Source organism: Dipodomys ordii, unplaced genomic scaffold (assembly GCF_000151885.1).
Source record: "Dipodomys ordii isolate 6190 unplaced genomic scaffold, Dord_2.0 Scaffold245, whole genome shotgun sequence".
NCBI classification, from domain to species: domain Eukaryota; kingdom Metazoa; phylum Chordata; class Mammalia; order Rodentia; family Heteromyidae; genus Dipodomys; species Dipodomys ordii.
In genome coordinates, this window is record NW_012267461.1 from 630,709 (window position 1) to 650,765 (window position 20,057).

At 41.4% G+C, this 20,057-nt stretch overlaps 1 protein-coding gene across 1 annotated transcript in view; it reads right to left on the reverse strand.

Moving 5' to 3' along the window:
* Positions 1–20,057, reverse strand: part of Elmo1 (engulfment and cell motility 1) — a 418,449-nt gene that overhangs the window by 192,376 nt on the left and 206,016 nt on the right. The window contains 1 exon segment of the mRNA XM_013036055.1: positions 12,703–12,811. Within this exon segment, the coding sequence (XP_012891509.1) occupies positions 12,703–12,811 (109 nt within the window).

Genomic DNA, 20,057 nt, shown 5'->3' on the forward strand with positions numbered 1-20,057 from the left:
AGAAGGTGGCCACAATGACTCAAACCTGTAATCTTAGCTATTCAAGAGTCAGAAATTGGGGATCATAGACTGGAGTCAGTCCAGGCATTAAAAAGTCTATACAACTCCATCTCAACCAATGGCTAGGCCCAGTGGCAGGCTCTTGTTATCCAATCTATGGGGGAAACATACACAATGGCTAGGTGCTGTGGTATGCACCTGTCATCACCTACAATGCAGGGACACACAAGTAGGAGGATCATAGTCCAGGTTGGCCCAGGCATAAAGCAAGAGCCTTCCTCAAAAGTATGCAATGTGAGCTGGGTACCAATGGCTCACGCCTAAAATCCCTAGCTACTCAGAAGGTTGAGATCTGAGGATCGAGATTCAAAGCCAGCCCCAGGCAGGAAAACCCAGGAGCCTGTTATCTCCAATTAACCGAAAAAGCTGAAAGTGGTGCTGTGGCTCACGAAGCAGAGCACCAGCCTGAGGACAAAACAAAACAAAACAAACAATAACAACAACAACAAAACCTGCTTAGGAACACTACCACTAGAATTCAGACCATAGGACCAGCAAAAAAAAAAAAAAATATGCAATGCAAAGCCAAGTGCCAGCAGTTCACTTTTTAACCCAAGCTATTCAGGAAGCTAAGGCCTGTAAGATCATAGTTCAAGGCTAATATGGACAGAAAAAGTCTGCAAGAATTCATCTTGTATTAGCCAGTAATATGCAAGACTAGTCAAGTAGTAGAGTACTACTTTGCAAGCAAGATACAGAGTTCAATACCCAGTATCACCATAAAGGAGGAGGAGGAAGAGGAAGAAGAGGAGAAGCTGGAGGTGGAGAAGGAAGAGGAGAAGGAGAAGGATGAGGAGGAGAAGGAGAAGAAGGAGGAGGAAATGCAATGACCTTAATTACTCTGGAATGACCCTGAAAGTTTGGTAGCAGGAGAAGGCACCAGCCTGGGCAGTAAAGGCTAGGTTAATATTAGACCAGAGAGGTAGAGAAAGCATTAAAGCAGAAATAAAGAAGTCTGATTTGCTTGGCTAGTTACAAACGGGGCTATGCCTAGTCCAAATGTGAGCTGGTTTTGGTCACTGGCTTAGCTGTTTTCAGTTGTATTAAAAGCATTAGAAAAGCAGGGACTAGGCTCGTGGAGCTTTTCAAAGCTCCATGTTGTATGATAAGGATTCTAAAACTCGGCTGGAGTGGGAGTGAATGTCTGTTCAATGATTCCCTAGTAGTTGGCACCTCCAAATTACTTTCTCATGCCCAGTTAGCCCCTTTCACCTGACTGTGCACAGCATTCAAGAGGAATAAGGGCATTTGCCAGTGAACCCACCATTTCTGCTGAGTGAGCTGCAGGCTTTCTACATAAGTGGCTATTGATAGCCTTTCATTTGGAAATCTTTGAAACAGAATCCACGTTTTATCTTTCAGATGAAACACTGAAATTAATGAGAAACACAGAAGGTATCTAAAGGCGTCCCTCCAAGAGAATGAGTCCAAAGTCCTGCTTGACAGGTAAGGATGGACATGGTCTTCTCATGAAAGACTAATCTTGGGAGGAAATATTGCCTGCAACATCTTTATTTTTTAATATAGAAAGAAACCCTTCTGAGAGGAAAAGTCCCCCCCAAATCAAGCAATTGCTATAAGGAAAGCCACTGAACAGACATCTTGCCAATGGCTGCATGTGAAGACCAAATTTGTTGTATAGTTTTGTGGCAGGCAACTTATCTCATAGATAAAACTCTGATGGCAAAACAACTGGTTTGAATTCCAAAATGTGCAATGGTGCATTCATGGGAATGCAGCATTGGTCATTTCAAGGTGGATGGGGGGTAGGAAATCTTTCAACATTTCATCTGTGACCTAGAGCATCAAATACATTCTGTCCCAGCCTCCCAGCATACACGTAGATGAATGCAAAACAAATTTCACAAAACACTTCACCATTGCCACTCATGAAGCACTCCAAAAATTATTTTATTTCATTTTTAAAACTACTATTCAAAATTCACTAAAGTCATTCCGTTACCCCCTGCTGAATTACTATTCGCAATTACTTCAAGAGAGCAATCTATTTGACTGCTTTTCTCAGATATTTTCTTTTTTTTTCTTTTTTTGCATCCTCTTTCTTGGGAGAAAATGTTTACAAGCCCATCTCATGAACTGTTCAGAAATCAAATGATCCAAGGTCGTGACTCAAGAGGAATATTCAAAAAGGATAGAAATTATGCTATTACATTAATTCTAATTTCAGACAACCACATGCACATGATCTGGTGAAATCGGAAAATTCCGAGAGATCTCCTGGGTACTGTTCCATAGCCAACATGAGCAGTGGGCAAGGCCAATTACACAACTACATTTATTTATTATTTGTTATAGTTTAAAAAATCTTCTTTATTGCTGAAAAACCTGCCCTGTAGCCAGCCAGCCAGCCAAAATAGCTCAAGAAATGTCATTGGCTGACCTAACTTTTCCTCAGGACCAGGAAAACAAAGAAACTGGGCTCCAGCCTCACATAAAAGGAACAAAGATGCTGCCCCAGTAAGCAGGCTGGGAAAGTGAGTCTATGCATTTGGGTAGGACTCCCAGGATTCCAGCAGAAAGCAAGTTCTCAAACTGATCAACAGTGCTGCTCCCAGATAGGTATGACTTGCTGAAATGTTAAGAGCATGGGAGTCTAAACTTATGTTTTTTTCCTCCAACTTCATAGCTTCTTTAAACAGTCCTGTTTCCAAGTAAAGATGAGCCAGCTGCTGTTTCTGCACCCAACAGCCCAGCTGGCAAGAGTCCTGAGGCCCGGCCCACAGAATGTTTCTCCTCCAGAGAAGAAATCATCTGAGAATCAAAGGAACAGCCTGGGTTTAACTCAGCAGCAGAACACAGACTCCACATGTAAGAAGTCCCAGGTTCAATTCCCAGCACAGGAAACCATTAATAACAATCATCATATAAGCTTATAGGGTAGGGGATATAGCTTAGTATATACAGGAGCCCGTGGATTAAATCCCCAGCACTAAAGTAATTTTTAAGGGAGAGAAATTTTTTCTTCTTTCTGCTCTGGTAAAATTTCAATAACTCTTGGCTGGCTGTGCAGGAGATACACATTGAACATTCCTAATTCAAATGATCTTAAATCTAAAGTGCTCTAAAAATCCATAACATTTTGACAATGTGCTACAAGTAGAAATTTCCACACTATGAAACTTCCATGCATGAAATTGATAAAACTATTTTATGAAAGAAACTTCAAGATATATATATATAAAGTACACGTGAAACATGAATTTCATATTTCACCTTGGGCTCTATCTCTAGGATATTTCATTACTGTATGCAAATATTTCAAATAAACACTTCTGGTCCCAACCATTTCAGATAAGGGAAATTCAGTCTATGTTTCAAAGAAGGAAAAACTTTGGGATGAGAAAGTACAGTATGCTAGGCTTTGTGTATGTGTCGCTGTGTCTGTGCAAATCAGACCTACACGGAGGGAGCAGTAGCAGGCAGGCCTTCAGTCCGAGCTGAAGGTCCTTTAGCCTCCGACTCCCTCTTCACAAGGCTCGTGGGCATTTCTTTAATTCTCTTGTGCAGACCATCAGCCTCTAGGAAATACACATACCACACAACCATGGACACTGCCATCGTTAGTGGTGCAGCTTTCTTAATAGATACAAGATCCTTGGTTTCATCCATAGCACCACAAAAAACAACAGACAAAAACTCTCCATAAGAGGTAATGGCAAAGTACACAATTTACTGGTTAGTGAAATTGCACTGGCCACCTAAGAAAGAATGCCCATTTTCTGTATCAGCCTTTGAATTCTGTAGCATCCTTTGAGCCTGGCAATCATAGGGTTTGGTCCAGGGAATCATGAGGACCATAGTGAAGACTATCACCAACTGGTGAGAGATAGAATCCAAATTTCCCAATGCCCAGACCAGAGGTCCTACTCCCCAACAAAGATACCCATGTGACCATAACCAATTCCCATGAGGAGGCAGGTCCTAACTTAGGAAAAGCCACTCAGACCACCTAGAATCACATGGAGAGTTTACTAAACATCTTGATTCTAGATTCCTCTTGGGAATCTGCACGAAGCTCCACTAAGCGAATCTGAGATTCCACCAGGGGGAGGAATCGCCAATCTATGTTATGTAAGACAGAAGAACAAAGGAACCAGCAACTTTCTGTCAAAAATCTATCTATCTATCTATCTATCTATCTATCTATCTATCTATCTATCTATCTATTTATCTATCAATACAAGTCATTCTCCTTACTGTGTGAAAAAAGCAACATGGGAAGATACAATTATAATTACAGCTTCTTAGGGCAGGGGGAGGAGAATATGATTCATAGCTCGAAGGATGCTCAGGCTACAGCTGCAATCCATTCTTGTGGATAAAACCCTCGGGAAGCCAAATAATGGGAAGCCACATTGGCTTGAATATTTGCAAAGATCCAGGACTCTTTTCTACTGTTTCCAAGCAGGTCAGATAGAACTCTCTGGGTGGCAGGAAGTAAGCACACTCCAGAGGGAGAGATGGATGACTTGGCTGGCCTGTAAGTAGCCACCTGGGGAAATTTGGCTCCTGCCTTGCATCAGACAATCCCAGAGAATTTGGTTCCCTTCCTCTAGGTCTAGAGGGGAACTGCACCTGCCCAGAGCAGAGTCAGTTCTCCACCATCCTCATCACCACCACCACCATCATCATCATCCTGAGCTGGAGAAGTGATGTTCACTAGCCTCTCTGAGCACTCCTTGAGGTCCTGTCCAACCAGGAAGAATGTGTGGGTTGGTCAGACTTAGCAGGCAAAAAAAAAAAAAAAAAGAGCAGGGCTAAAAAAGGCAGGGCTAGGGGTGGGGTCAGTTGGTACAGCAGCTGCTAGGCCCTGAGTTTAAACCCCAGTAATGCCAAGAGAGAATCTGGTGCTTCAATGTCAGACCTCAAAGTTCTGTAGTTTTCACTGAAGAGGTCCTCCACCTCCTTGGTTAGATTTATTTCCAGGAATTTTTTAAGGCATTGTGAATGGAACTGCCCTCTTAATTTCAATCTCATCCTGTGTATAGTTGGTATACAGAAAAGCTATGAATATAGGATCATACCCATGGAAATATTAATGATTTGACTTTTTCCTTCTCTATTCATTTTTAATTGCTCTTGATATCCACAGTATATAAGTTATGAAAACAAAGGCCTTTCAATTGAATGGATCAAGAAAATATAGTATACATACATTTATACACACATTCTGTGTATGTGTTCATTTGTGTGTGTGTGTATGTGTAAGTGTGTAGTGCACTAATATTGTTCAGCCACAATGAAGAACGAAATTATAAAGAATTCTTATACAGGGAAATGGATAGACCTGGAAATCTTCATAGTAAGTGAAATAAGATTCAGAAGGACAACAGGTCACAGGTTTTCCCTTATATGTGAATGTGAAGCTTAAATTATAAACATATATATATATATAGAGAGAGAGAGAGAGAGTCTAAAGTATAAACATAAACCCAATCACACAGTGGATCAGGAGATGCCAACTGACTGTGCTCTTAGCACATCTGTGTCTTCCTTCTTTCTGAGTCCGGGCAAGCCCACCAGATCACCTCCAATCTGCAACTCCAAAGCCCCGCAGGGATGAAACTTAATTGGTTCCAACTACCATCCACAAATAATATAAGAAGGAATAGTTTCTATAAAAAGTCTAGGATAAATATCAATCATTTTCATCCACTTGTAATTGAGATATGCTTGGTTTTATCTTCTTTTAAACCATCAAATGTAATTTTTGTCAGTCATCACCTCCTAGGAAGATAAACAGTTTATTGCATGTTCAGAAATCTCTATAATCATGCCTTCTCAGCCACAATCAACTACCACAGAACTTCAAATTCATAAAACAGAAATGATTAGCTTTGCAGTGGGGTACAGCTTGGTGTCCTAAATCTATGCATTTTTAGGCTACGATTATTACCTACAGTTTATACTTAACAAAGAGACCTCCACTCAGATTTCTCCATTTGATTCTCAAATGTTGATGGTGTTGAAGACGATGATGGCAGTGGTGGTAGAAGTGGTAATGGCCATGGTGGTAATGGTGTTAATGTCCCCATATTATAGACTCAAGGGTAAAACAAAAGCTAACTACCTTCTAGTATTGGCAATGAAAATATGATCTCAATGGAACATAGTTTGGATTAAAGTAAAGAAAGCTACAAGACTTTACTCATCAGCCATATCTATTATCCAGGGCTACTGACTCTATATACATGATTCTTACACACAGGTTTTCTGTCTTGTAATATTATTATACTTCTGCAACTAGTTTTATAATTATTGTGCACAAATATATACCTTAGACTCTCTCCTATGACAATTTTAATTTGGGCCAAATGTCCATAGAGCTTTCTTTCTAAAGCCAAATGTAGGCCTTAGAACATTTATATGCATTTTGTTTGGTATTTCCAAAGTCAAAACAGAATATGAAGCAGAGGTATAATATTAAAATTTCAGGCAGGATCAACATTGGAGAGGCCTTAGCATCCCAGGGAACAAGAGTTCTGCCGTGTATTAGGAGAACAAGGGTTCTTATAAGGTTTAATTGTTGAAAGCTAATTTTCTTGAGCTTTCTTTAGCCAGAATGTTCTGCCTACAAATGAGAGTGATGGATGGTATTTCTCAATGTACAAAAACACCAATGTCCCAGAGTTAAGTGCCTATTCTAATGGCTGCAACACTCCAAAGCGTCCTTTAGCTAGCGCATCTGTGTTATTTTTACTTGCTAAAGCGAAGGTGTCGGGGTGATAAATTGAACAAAGTACTCCACTCGGCACCACCGGTGTGTTATAATAAATATTACTACCAAAAGAGACAAAGAAAAGAAGTGGTGAACATTTTAATGGTGTGTTGCAGGCTTCTTTCTCGTTTTTATTTTTAAAGAGAGAAGTAGTTATTAAATCTTACTCTAATTAGAAATGGCCAAAGGTAAAGATGGCAAAACCATTTCAGGAAACTCTGAAGTCATCAGTCACAAATGTGTGTCCATTCTGTCCTTCAAAATATACCAGGGAATAATCCAGGCATAAAAGCATGACTAGGATGCAGAAATACCTATTTGCTAAAAAGAAAAGTAATGGAGCAGAGCTCTGACACCTTAGCGACGAGCAAAGAAATAAATTATAATCAAACTTCAATTTCCATTTTTCTGTCACCTTTGATACTGCTTCATTAAAAAAAAGATACTAGTGCATTTCCCTAATTCCAAAACAAGACAAAATGACAGAGGGCTACAATCTCAGATCAATTAGTTATAGTTTTTGCACTGAGCAGGGAAGGTTTTTAAAAGTATAGAGACTGAATTTAAGGGTCCAAGGAGTTATGTCTCCCATCTTAACAGAACTGCAATTTTCCTTAGCTCCAGGTAGCATACAGTAGTCACGGGTATGTGGGGGGGGGGTGCTAACTTCACATCCAGTCTATATAATGAGCATCGATGAACCCTGCACAATGCCATTCCCCAAATCAATGTCTGGATTAGGCACAAGCACAGGTCACGGTGTGAGCCAAGAAGACATGACAAAAATTTATTGCAATGGCTTCTGGAAACATCTAAAAGAGTTCCATAGGCAGAGTCAGCCACTTGCTCCTCTGGACCATGGATGCTAGCTGGCATTTTTCAGCACAGTACAGAATGGGAAATAACTGGATGACATCACTGTACAGCCCAGTTAATCAGTCCTGGGACCCGCTCTGCTCTGGACTTCACCAATGAGCTAAGATTTCTACTTCCAGCTGAGATCATCCTAGCTGCTCATTTATCAAGGCTGGGCTTATTTGAGATCGGCTTGTCCTTGCTCTGCCCTATATATTCTGTGCTTACAAGTTCTCACCACATTCAGAAAACTCAACCAAATTTTAGAGTATTACATCCACAAAGGGGACATTCCTTCTCCTTGTGGAGAAGCCCTTCTGTGGTTCTCCAAGGTCTGTCAGGTATAGTCCAAACTCTTCTACATGGCAGATACTCAGAAATGGGTGCTTGTTTCCAGAGCCAGCCTCAATGCAAAACTGCTTTAACCACACAGAACTAGAATTCTCTAAACCTCTAGATGTCTTACTGATTGAAGTTTTCATCGGCTACAACCTCTATTCACTCTGTGCACTTTTCTAAGCCCAACCTTCCTTACATAAAGACGCCAACCCTGTGCCTCCTCTGCCTGCACCTCCACCAAGATTGATACAACAATCTCTTCTGCTGAAGACCCACTCCTCCTTCTGCTTCAACCTTATTCATCTTACTGGCTCTGCCAAGCATAAAACCCACAATATGACCCCCTCCAAGGGTGTAACTCTTTCTCATGATTTAGAAAGTTGAAATGGAGGTGGTGGGGCACAAGTCTTGCTCTCATAGTGCCTTACAACAAATGTAGGACAGAAAGAATACAGTTGTCCCTTGTCACGCATGGAGGACAGATTACAGAACCCCCCCCCCCCCGGGAGGAACTCAAACCCAAGGACACTCAACTCCTTTATATAAGATCACGTGGTATTTGCATATAATTTGTCATATACAAACTCATCCCTCCAGAACTTACAATACCTAACACAATGGAAATTCTATGCAAATAGCTATGAATTACTTGGAGAATAGTGACAAGAAAAATGTTTGTACATATGCAGTACAGATAGAACTTATTTCCCAAACATTTCCAATCCACAGTTGGTTAAATCTGAGTCAGGCTTGCCAAGCATATTAAATTTTAGCCAGTATATAGTGAAGAAAGTGGGGGTGCTGTCCTAGGTCCTGATTCCAGCTGCACCTAGTGAGAACAAAATCCCCCTCTCGGTTAACCTGAAGATTGCTCCAGGAAAGTTGAGATCCTATCACATCCAAATACACAAACAAAAACTTAAACCATGCTCCAACTAAGATAGGACTAATGACTTCATAGAAGCATTCTACCGACTGTGAAAAGCAGGTATGGTTGTATGGACAGAGGGCTAAAGGCTGAGAACTGAAGAGAAGTATGCCCAAGGGATACAAAAAGTGTATTGGAGGTAATTCAAAGATGGATCATTCTAGCTCAAAAGTCACCATTCTACTTTGCTATGTTTTTCTATGCAAATCTCCTGAACACCATACTGAGTGCAGAAAAGCCACACAATATGCAGTCAGCACAAGTCTTCCCTTCATTAATAAACATGGATGGTATTGAGCCTGAACTCCTAGGGGTGTTCCAGACTTCAATTAAATAACCTTGATAAAGTGGCCTGAGAATATAAATAGAAGTTATTTTAGAAAGTACTTTTAGAGATAACATTTGCTTCTTGTCAATAATTGGGAAGCCAAAGAACTGTGCAATTTTTTTACACAACTTAAAAAAAATAAATATTTGGTATCAGTAATTCAGTTGTACATTAATATGTTTGTTTGAGATACCAAAATATAATTGGTATTTCAGAAGTAGGATCCTCAAGGGAGCTAAAAGTAAATCAAACGAGAAACCATTCCTAGAAAATTAAATGTCTCTTCTTTTATAAACATACATTTTTTAACCAGTTAGGTTTTTAATTGGGTATTTTTCTGGTCTCAGCATTTGCTTATGAAGCTAGACTGACAGTGATCTTCAAGGTCAGTTTTTAACACAAATCTGAGAAGTGCTCAGAATCATGAGCTTAGGAATGAGGAAAATAGATGTGTACAAACCAAAGAAAGATGGATTTCTATGTAAAACTAATTTGCCTTAGAAGAAAAATAGGTATCTCCTTCAGCATAAGGGTGCATTCAGATTTGTTTTTCATATTAGTAACTTATTTAATATGGCATGGGGCAAAAGGCAATCTGTTAACAAAGCAATTTTCCTCTTTCCATGGGGTGTTTTATCATTTGGTGCCAAGCACTCCATCAGAATGTAGCAATCCTTTAATATTTTATGAGCAGAAAACAAACTCATCTGAGCCTGTAGATTTTAGAAACATGAACTTTTTCTTTTACAAGCTTCGAGGAATGCTCAGATGGTCAGCAAGCAAGCAAACTGGAAAGGTGACACTGTCAAAACATTGGGGGAAACTATACTTTAGAACAGAAGAATCAACATTTACTTAAAAATTGTAATCTATTTCATCTCACAGGGAAGTGTAAGCTTGTTCTTCAGATTTCTCAAGTCTAAGAAGCTTCTAGAAGCTCACGGCAGACAAAAGGGGGGAGGGCAGAGGCTGTATCTGGCTTGATTAGACCTACAGGGTCCATCATAGGTGCTGGCACACAGCAAGTATTCAGGAGATGTTTTCCAAACAAACCAATTGCTGTGTCTGTTACCTTTGATAAAGGGAAGCTGCCTCTGCCAGGTTCCAGCTGTCTAAGTCTAGTTGAACTGCAGAGTCAGCTTGAGCATATGCTAAATGTCCTATATCAGAAAGTTGGGGCGTGTGTCCACCAGACACACTCCTCCCAGAGTCAGAGGAGCTGACAGCACAGAGGAACCTAATATCACCAGGGACCCTGAAGTGTTTGGCTGCATCTCTACCCCACTCTCTATCCACATGCTAGATGGGTTTCCAATCTGCCTCCTAAGGTTGAGTACCAGGTCTTCAGAAGGCTGTGTGCATTCCCAGGGCTCTGACTTTGCACGTTTCTGTACCAGACCGCCAAGCCCAGAAGACACTCAGGGAGGAGGACTGAGGAGAGAGGCTTCTGACCCCTCAGGTCCCTCTGTCCAACAGATTTGGCCCCTCTGATATGGAGGCCTGACCAAATTAGGTCTACATTTACCCTGCCCAGGCCCACTCTAGATTTTCACCAGGTTTTCCAAGTCTTTGCAGGTTGAGTATTATCTATTCCCACTGGGCTGTTCTCAGTGCAGTCCTACAATTCCAGTCATAAATTGAAGATAGGCACTCAGATCATCACCCACTATACTACCAATCCTTTTCTAGGTGATCAGCTCTGGGAGAATATGGAGTTGCAAGAACACAGTAGACTTGGTGAGGTAGCCCCCAGCTCTCTTTATTGCCCACTTTGTCCCTCTTCAGGGTTAACTTGTAGCATGGTAGTAATATACCTACTGGGCAAGGGACAGGACAAAAAGCTGGGTATTGCACATGCCAGCTCTCTCAGTATGGAAGCAAGCAGCCCCAGTGTGCCATCATGGAGGATAGAAATGGGGAAGGTGAGAGAGGTCAGGACAATGAAGGATGCTAACCTAGACACAGAAATCCCAGCCTTGCCAATCACTAGCCGAACACAGTCTAGCTGTCTCCTAGTTCCAGAAAAAAAAAAAAAAAGAAACAAAAGAAAAGAAAATCAAAGGGACTTCAAATTCTCTTTTAGAAAATGACTTCGAACAATTTTCCCCATGAAATTGAGATAAACCTGAAATTATCATAGTTATCAGATGGAGAGATTTCATGGGACTTGTTTGACAGCTGAATAAACAGTAAGCTATACTGCAGACTGAAATCTCCATGAGTTGATCTAATTAGGAAGTGGGGTAGATCTGTGTGAACAGAAATCTCAACATTTGCTGAGCAGGTTAACATGAAAATCTCCAGTTGGGTAGCCATGGTTCTACTGCAAAATGGCCCAGTGGGGGTCAGAGATCACGCACTCAAGCTGCAGCTCTGTGTCTGGGGCAGCTTCTTCCCAACCCACCCTCACTGCAGGTGGATATGGCCTCCTGGCTGGTCAAAATGACTCAAATTCTGTCACTGTTGTTTACTATGCTGGTTCCCTGCCACACCCCCCAGCAGCACCTATAGTTAGTTCTATAATCCCAATAAAACAAAAGCCTCTCTCCAATTCAATCAGTGGGTTCCTTCCCATTAATCATCCCAGACCACAATTTACACTCTCAAATAGCTAACAGCACATTTATGCTTTTCACAATACTGGCCAATGCCCCAACATTTTCTTAATGCAAACATCCCTCTCTGGTACCTTACTTTATGAAGCCTAAGAGAAAAAAACTGACCCAGACCCCGCCTCCCTACCTGCTGGAGGAAGTGGAAGTCAGCTACTCAGGGAGAAACTCGAACAAAGAGAACAGAGGCAGATTAAATCACATCCACCTTCACAAGTCCAAACTAAATTATGCCAAAGTGCATAAGGCAGAAAATTATCATCTCCCCTTTTCCTGGGATGTCATCTCATAAATTTTATAATGCAAGTAGGAAAAAGAGTCAAAAATCTATCTCTAACCAATTTTTCATTCCCAGCTACTCATTTTCTTTTTCTTTTTCTTTTTTTTCTCTTAGAGCAAGGATTCAAAACAGCAGAATCACTGGGAGCAAGAGAATTTCATTAAAGTAGTCACTTTTTCTTTACAGAGAAAAATCATTTTGAAAGCAAGAACAGAAAATGACCTCCTCATAGGTTATAAACTCAAATTTGAAAAAAAAAATCTACAGATTTTTTTGACCTAACCAGGAAGCAGTCTATTCTGATGTATATTCAATTTCATAATATTTGAGACTCAGACATAATATCTGCAGATTTCTCTCGCCCTTTAAGCTTTCAGAATAATTCTATCCAGAGTAGGCATGTAGAAATTGGAACATTGGAAAGTAGAACCAGCAAATAACTGACCCACAGTATTGATGTTGAGAAGCTGTTGTATCTTGGGCATTCTTTGTGCAGAGGGAAGTTGGCCTTAGCAGCTTCACCCTGGGAAGGGTTGATAGGGAGGTGATTAGCATACTTACGCAGCTCACCAACTTTCAGGATCTCACATAACATCTTGGTCAGTTCTATACTACTGCGGCCAAAGGGACATTCATGCTTATCTTCTCGGCTGCTGTTCTCCAGAACAATCTGCAGAGGAATGGGGAACAGGTTATAGGAGTGAGTCAGTAAGTATAACTCCCAGGGAGTCAATAGCATTCACAGACCAAGGAGGACAGCCACTCCTCCAATTAAGACTCTGCTGCTCAGGACAAAATATTACATGCACAGAGCATATAGAATCTAAAAGTCTTAGGTTATCCAAACCTACAATTCTCTCTGACCTTTAAGAGGATGTAAGAAAAGTGATTCAAAACAGAACCATACAAAATAGTAATGCACTGAACAGCCTCATGACCACAGCTTTGCTGTCCTGGAGACTGAGGAGCAAAATCCTTTCTGATGATCCCTTTAGGTGATGTGTTATGGTTGGTGAGCTTCTATCTAAGGAAACTGAATTCTTTGACCTGCTGAGCAATGACAGGCATTGAAAGCCAGGATCTGCCATACATTACCATATTAGCCCCTAGGCCCGAATCACCCTCTTCTTTTTTTTTTTGGGGGGGGGGTCCAGTCGTGGGACCTTGAACTCTGGGCCTGGGTGCTGTCCCTCAGCTCTTCAGCTCAAGGCTAGCGCTCTACCTTTTGAGCCACAGCGCCACTTCTGGCTTTTTCCTTTTTGCTTATGTGGTGCTGAGGAATCGAACCCAGGGCCTCAGGCATGCAAGACAAGCACTCTACCACTGAGCCACCTTCCCATCATCCTCTTCTTAAGAGACCTCTTTGGGCTCTAACCTTTGCTTTGTTAAAAATTGTATCTGAAGCCGGGCGCTGGTGGCTCACGCCTGTAATCCTAGCTACTCAGGAGGCTGAGATCTGAGGATCGCGGTTCAAAGCCAGCCCGGGCAGGAGAGACTGTGAGACTCCTATCTCCAATAAACCACCAGAAAACCGGAAGTGGCGCTATAGCTCAAGTGGTAGAGTGCTCGCCTTGAGCTGAAGAGCTGTGGGACAGCACCCAGGCCCAGAGTTCAAGCCCCACGACCGACAAAAAAAAAAAAAAAAAAATTGTATCTGAGCAGCCAGTTTAGGGCACCAATCTGAATCTCCCCAGGATGGGGAAGCAAAGTGACTAGTGATACAAGAAGACAGGACATAAAGCAGAGGCAGAAGATAGAGAGCCTTCAGCCAGCTCCAGCTCCAGCTCCAGCTTCAGCTCCAGGCTCCCCATGAGCACATTCCATTGTAATTCATATTAACATTCTATTAACATTTCATGAGCCCATCAATATTTAATGAGTATGCCATCCACATACACATGAGGTAGAATTACCGCAGCCAATAAATGCTGGGGAAACATTTCCAAGGCACGGTTTATTAGCAGGCACTAAATTAAGTAGTAATTTAAGTCATCAATATGTAAATCTGCTTGGAGAATTCCTTCTCTTTATTTTTTCATGTACCATCCATCTTCACAGATTTACCTACCCAAAGAAAAATAAACTTTCTATCCTGGCTGAGTTATGTAGTTAAGGCAGACACAAATATCTCAAAGTACTTAGCTGAGTTGTAAGGTCAATATTCGTACAGAAATGCTTTAGAAAGGACTATGGTTATGAATACTGATAATTAGATATTAGCCTAGTGAATGATCTTTCTTAAACTATGTAATAACTTCTATATTTTAAACATACTGATGTAACTCTGCTCGATCTCAATATTCTGGTATTAGCCATGCTCACCCTCAACTTAGGAAAGCATCATTTGGAAATATTATGCATTCTTTTAATGTTTATTTTCCCCTTAGTCTTCAATTTTAGCAAGTGCTAAGCTTGAATCCAAAAAGAATGAAACACTAAAACCTACTATAATCACTCAACTTAAAATGCACCACAGACAAAAACAAATTGTAACCCTCTGCATGTTTTATAAAATAAGGACACTAGATACTTGTTTGGTGTGATGTACATTGTATGAAATGCATTAGTTTACAGAGGGTTTTTACATAGTTCTAAGAAACTGCTCCCCATCATGATTGTAGCACTGACAAGGAATGCATTCTTATTATTACTGTTATCATCATTATCTCAAGAACGTTGAACAAAAAGAAAAGATGACCAATCAGATGGTATACTTAGCCTATGCCAAGATTAAAGTTCAATTATTAGTCACAGCCAGGTGTGGTGAGATATGTTTGTAATCCCAGCACTCAGGAGGCTGAGGAAGGGAGATCACAATTCCAAGACCAACTTGGGCTAGTAGGAAGGCCTTATCTCAGAAGAAATAGCTTTGAGGCCTTTCATTGCCAAAACTTCTCTTTTGTCTTTTAATAGCTTACAAATTGGCTTCATATACATATTGCAATGTATTGAGCCTAAGAAGGCTGGGCAATGGTCTCCTAATTTCCTTATCTTACTTAATGGCCTCTAAAAATATCAGCTTATTCTAGACCAGGGCTCTCTCTCATCTCATTCATTCCCTAAATATCCTCAGGATGAATGACCAAAAATGTTCCTAGACTTTATTTCCATGATCACTAGGCTTGCCTCAGAATTGCAGGACACTCCACGCTTCTTTTCCCACTCTAGTCATGAAGATCATAGGCCTATTCGGCTGGGGCCTGAACATTAAATGCGTAGTCCACCCTCCCTCCAGCATCTGCCCCTGCTCTGACAAGGACCACCTTCTCTGTATTTGTCCAGCATTACGTTACTTTGGTGTACTCAGCTGCTGGGTCTGACACATTTTTCTTTTCTGTTTTGTATTGAAGCTGGGGTGCCATGCCAATCCATTCTGTAGTTCCTGTGGCCAACCTTGGAGCAAGCCTGTGGCCTTCTGGCCTTACCATGTACGGATGCTTCTTTTCCTTCTCTTCCTCCCTCACGTTGATTCACTTCTAAACCAGGCTCAGAGGAGGCACAGGCATGTCCTCATAGATCACAGGGCAGTATGTGGTCATGCACGTCCTCTCCAGAGAGAAGGGAGAATCAGCACTGCTCAGTTCTAAGACAGAGCACAATGTAGATGCCTGCCCAAGGAATTGTGCCTCTGTGAGATATTCCAAGCAAAGCCATCTAAAATCCACTTCACTGGGACTGCGGTGCCCATCAAGCTCAGGACAGGTAAAGGATCTGAATGCAACTTCACAGAAGCCATGTGTATTATCTACTGAATCCCATACTTAGCCCATGCAGCCCTGGCCAATGTGTCCTGAGACGCTTACCGACAGCTAAGCCAAAATCATGATTGTCCCAGGCTGGCTCTCTGATGACAGGCCTCCAGGGACATAGGAAAGTAAGCCAGAGACCTTGTCTTCAGAGCAAGCTGCAAAGTTAGTGTCCTCACCTACTCTCCCCAGAAATGGGCAAAGAAGTCCCACCCACCTGCATTCAAGTAGAAATCTCTACAAGAACATGGGTGGTAGAAGCAAGGAGAACGGACAAGGCTACATCATGGCACAATGTTTCTGTTAATAATGTCCAGAGATGAAGCAGGTCCAGCCACCACAGGGTGTCCATTCTCAGACTCCTCATCAGTCTGGCAAGACTATAAAACTTGTTTCCTGACTCTGTAGAGGAAACATCCATCTGATCCCATATTAAACCAAGAAATAAACTAAAAGCCTTCCATGAACTAGTGTGGTCCTTCATACTCTGACAAAGCAGATGCTTAAGCTTCAGAATCAGGAAACAACAGACTGAGTTTGGATGACACTCTTCAGCCCAAACCTCCTCCATAGTCACAAAGAAAAGCAATTCGCCTCCCCTTATAGAGACCCAGAAGCCCTGGGGAGTCACTTCTCCTCCACTCTTCTTTGGTTATAAATGCTAATGAGGATGAGTCCCCAGAAAGCCAGAGAGGAACATCAGAAAGAGCTAGAGCTGCCTCCTGGGACTCCATGCCAGGTTAATTGTGATCATGAATCTTGAGTGAGTCCATAGAGTTAAACAAACATGTCAAGGTCCTAACAAGATGAGTTTAAGTGGCAAAAGAAAGAACATTAAAGATGTACAAAATATGCCAAGCAAGAAAACAAAACAGTACAGATAAAAGCCAGGGGCTGCTGGACCCACATATAAGGGAATCCCAGGGTGCTAGTTAACCACTCGTCCAAGTAAGTGTTTCAAAGGCTGCTAATCTATTATTCTACCAGATCCCCAGGTAATGGATTTAAAGGCTGATAATCCACTAGATTCTAGTGCAAGGGGATCAGAGGCTGCTAATCTACTAGATCCTGGCGTGAGGAAATCTGTGAATTCAGAAGATTCCTCTGTGAGTGAAACTCAGGCTTCTAGCCTACCAGAAAGCGAGGTCTCAGAGTAAATAAGTCTAAAGGAAAGAAGCTTTAAGGGTGCAGGTGAGACAACGAAAGACAAACAGCAGCTGATCTTTATAGAGAGCGCTCATCTCCCAGGTCTCCTCTAGAACGTTTGCACTAACGTGTGCGCACGTGCGCCGCCCCCCCCCCCACACACAGAATGACACTGGAGGGAAACACTGAACAATCCACCTTACAGGAGAGGAGACAGGCAGAGAGACATCCTATAATCTGTCCATCATCTCAGCTCAGAAGTAACCAGACCCAACACAGGTTGTGTTATTGAATCGTACTGGAAAAGCTAAGCGTTGAAACAGTTATAAAGCCTTATTCAGGACAGATAACAGAGGTGTGGGCAGCATTATGGCTCTGGACAGAGGCACACTTTCTAGACTGACCTCTAACAAAGTCTAGTGCTTGGTGATTTTGGACATATTCTTCTCCCCTCAGTTTTCTCTGTACAAATAAGGGTGGGAATGTCTCCCAGAAAGGACTGTAAGTTTACATAAAAACCTAATGAGGGTAGAGACCTCCCTCCCTCGTGCTCAAACACCACCACCACTGGATGATGGAAGGAGACAAGTGATACTATAATACATCTATAATATAATGCTATAATAATAAGTACATAAACTCTTCTAAAGTAGCAGCATGTGCATTTCTAAGATATTCTTAGCTCTAGGACAAAGCTTTTGGAAAAACAACAGAAATACAACATAATTATTATCCAGCTTATTACTTGCTCTTTGGCAGACTAAGGATTTGCATAGAATAAATATTATCCCTTGCTTGGATGGGTGGGTCTCTAAAGAGTTCTTTGGGCCATCTCTTTAGACCAGTAGTTCTCATACTTTAGTGTGCATCAGAATCATGAGATTATTAATGAACACAGACTAGAGTTAGGCCCTGGTGCTATCAGAAAGCTGAGCTCAGGAGGATTGTGGTTGGAGGTCAGCCTGGGCAAAATGTCTTCAAGACCCAATCTCAACAGCAAAAGATACTCTTGCCATAGGAGGATTGTGGCTTATACCAACCAAACCAAATATATACAAAACCCAAGGCTATCTCAAAAGTGACTACAGCAAATAGAGCTCCAAGTATGGAACAAGTAAGTGGTAGAGCACCTGTCTAGCAAGTGGGAAGCCCTGAGTTAAAAAATCCCAGAACTGGAACAAAAAAAAATTGTCTAGGAGTACGATTCAAATCAAAGAGTGCCTCTTTAACAAGCAGTAATTCCTGAGCTCAAACCCCAGTCCAGTGTTCCACTCAAACAAAACAAAGCAAACTAGAGAGACAATTGGGCAGACTCTTTCAGATTTGATTTTGAAAGTCTAGAGTAGAAGCAAAGAAAATAAGCAAGTTTATAAACCACAACCCAAACTTTTTGGGCCAGGAGACTGAAAAAGAGAGTATTAGAAAGACAATTAAATGACTATTTTAAAACATTTTAGGACCATTATATACCTATAAATATATATATACATAATATATTCAAATACACACAATGGAATCTTATGCAGCCATCAGGAAGAATGAAATTATGTCATTTTCAGGGAAATGGCTAGATCTGGAAAATACACTGAGCAAAGTAAGTCAGGCCCAGAAAGATAAAGAATACAAGATTTCATGCATTTATGGATCTTAGACCCAAAACACAACCTCTCACATAAACACACACAGAGGCTTATGTACATGATTTATCCTATATTTTATACTGAAGTGCACATGCAGGAGTAACACTCCATAGGGTAAACTTTTCAAGCAATTAGTTTAACAAAATGAATACCAGAAGCTGAAACAAGACTGAAGGGAGTGGGAAAGTGAAGGGGAAGGGGTTGGATGAATAGAAAAAGGAAACACATACTGCCAGAATACTCAGTGTCCATGTGATAAAGGAAGTGGCAAATGTTAAATGAGTCTGGAAGGAGGGAACAGACAGGTGAATGATGGAAGGCGTGACTGATCAAGAAGCACTAGACCCTTAAATGGACACATTCAACTGTCACCCCCTTGTGCACTCTATTAAAGTTCAGAAAATAAAATCAAAAGAGAAAGGCAAATCCCTCACTTTCCCTGAGCCTTCATGGTATCTGTTTATGACATGTCCAAACCTGGAGGGCTTTGGTCAGTGCCTGCATGGCCAGGCCATGGCAGTTGTCTGCAGGTTAGAAACCAGCCGGAGAATAAAATGCTGAGGTGGCCAGGTGCTGGTGGCTCACACCTGTAATCCTAGCTACTCAGGAGATCTGAGGATCATCGTTCAAAGCCAATCCAAGGAGGAAAGTCCATGAGAATCTTATCTCCATTTAACCATCAGAAAACCAAAAGTGGCACTGTGGCTCAGAGTGGTAGACTGTCAGCCTTGTGCACACACAAAAAAAACTAAGGACAGTGCCCAGGCCCTGAGATCAAACCCCACAAACCAAGAAAAAAGCAAACCAAAAACAAATAAAAACAAACCAAAAACCACCCAGAGTTTGCACAAACTTCAGAAGCTGTTTTCAAGCACTAAAGAATATGTGTGGTAGGTAAAGGAGAAGAAGAAATACATAAGGTCTGATTGGTGAAAGAACAAAAGCAGACAAAGCACAACAAATAAAATTTATAAAATGTTAGGTTTTTAAAAAGAGGTAGCCGAGTAAGAACAGCACCATGCACGTGGTATTCAGGTAAGGAGTAGGTTTATTCATCGTTCCAGCTGGCACCAGGCCATCTTGGGAAAGAGAGAGAAAAGAACCAGAAAAGAGAGCATCTGGGAAAGAGGTGGGAAAGAGCAAGCTAGGAAAAAGAGAGCTGGGAAAGAGAAGAGAAGGAAAGAGCTGAGAAAGAGCTAGAAAAGAGCAGAGAGAGAACAAATAAATTTAAAAGAAAAAACAATGACACCCAACATCTGGAAAAATGAGAAGAATGGAAGGAAGAAAACCCAGCTAATGAGGTAAAAGGCAGCTAGAAGAAAATTAGGCAACTGCACATACCAAGACATAATAAAGGCCATAAATATAAAATGGCACAGAAGTG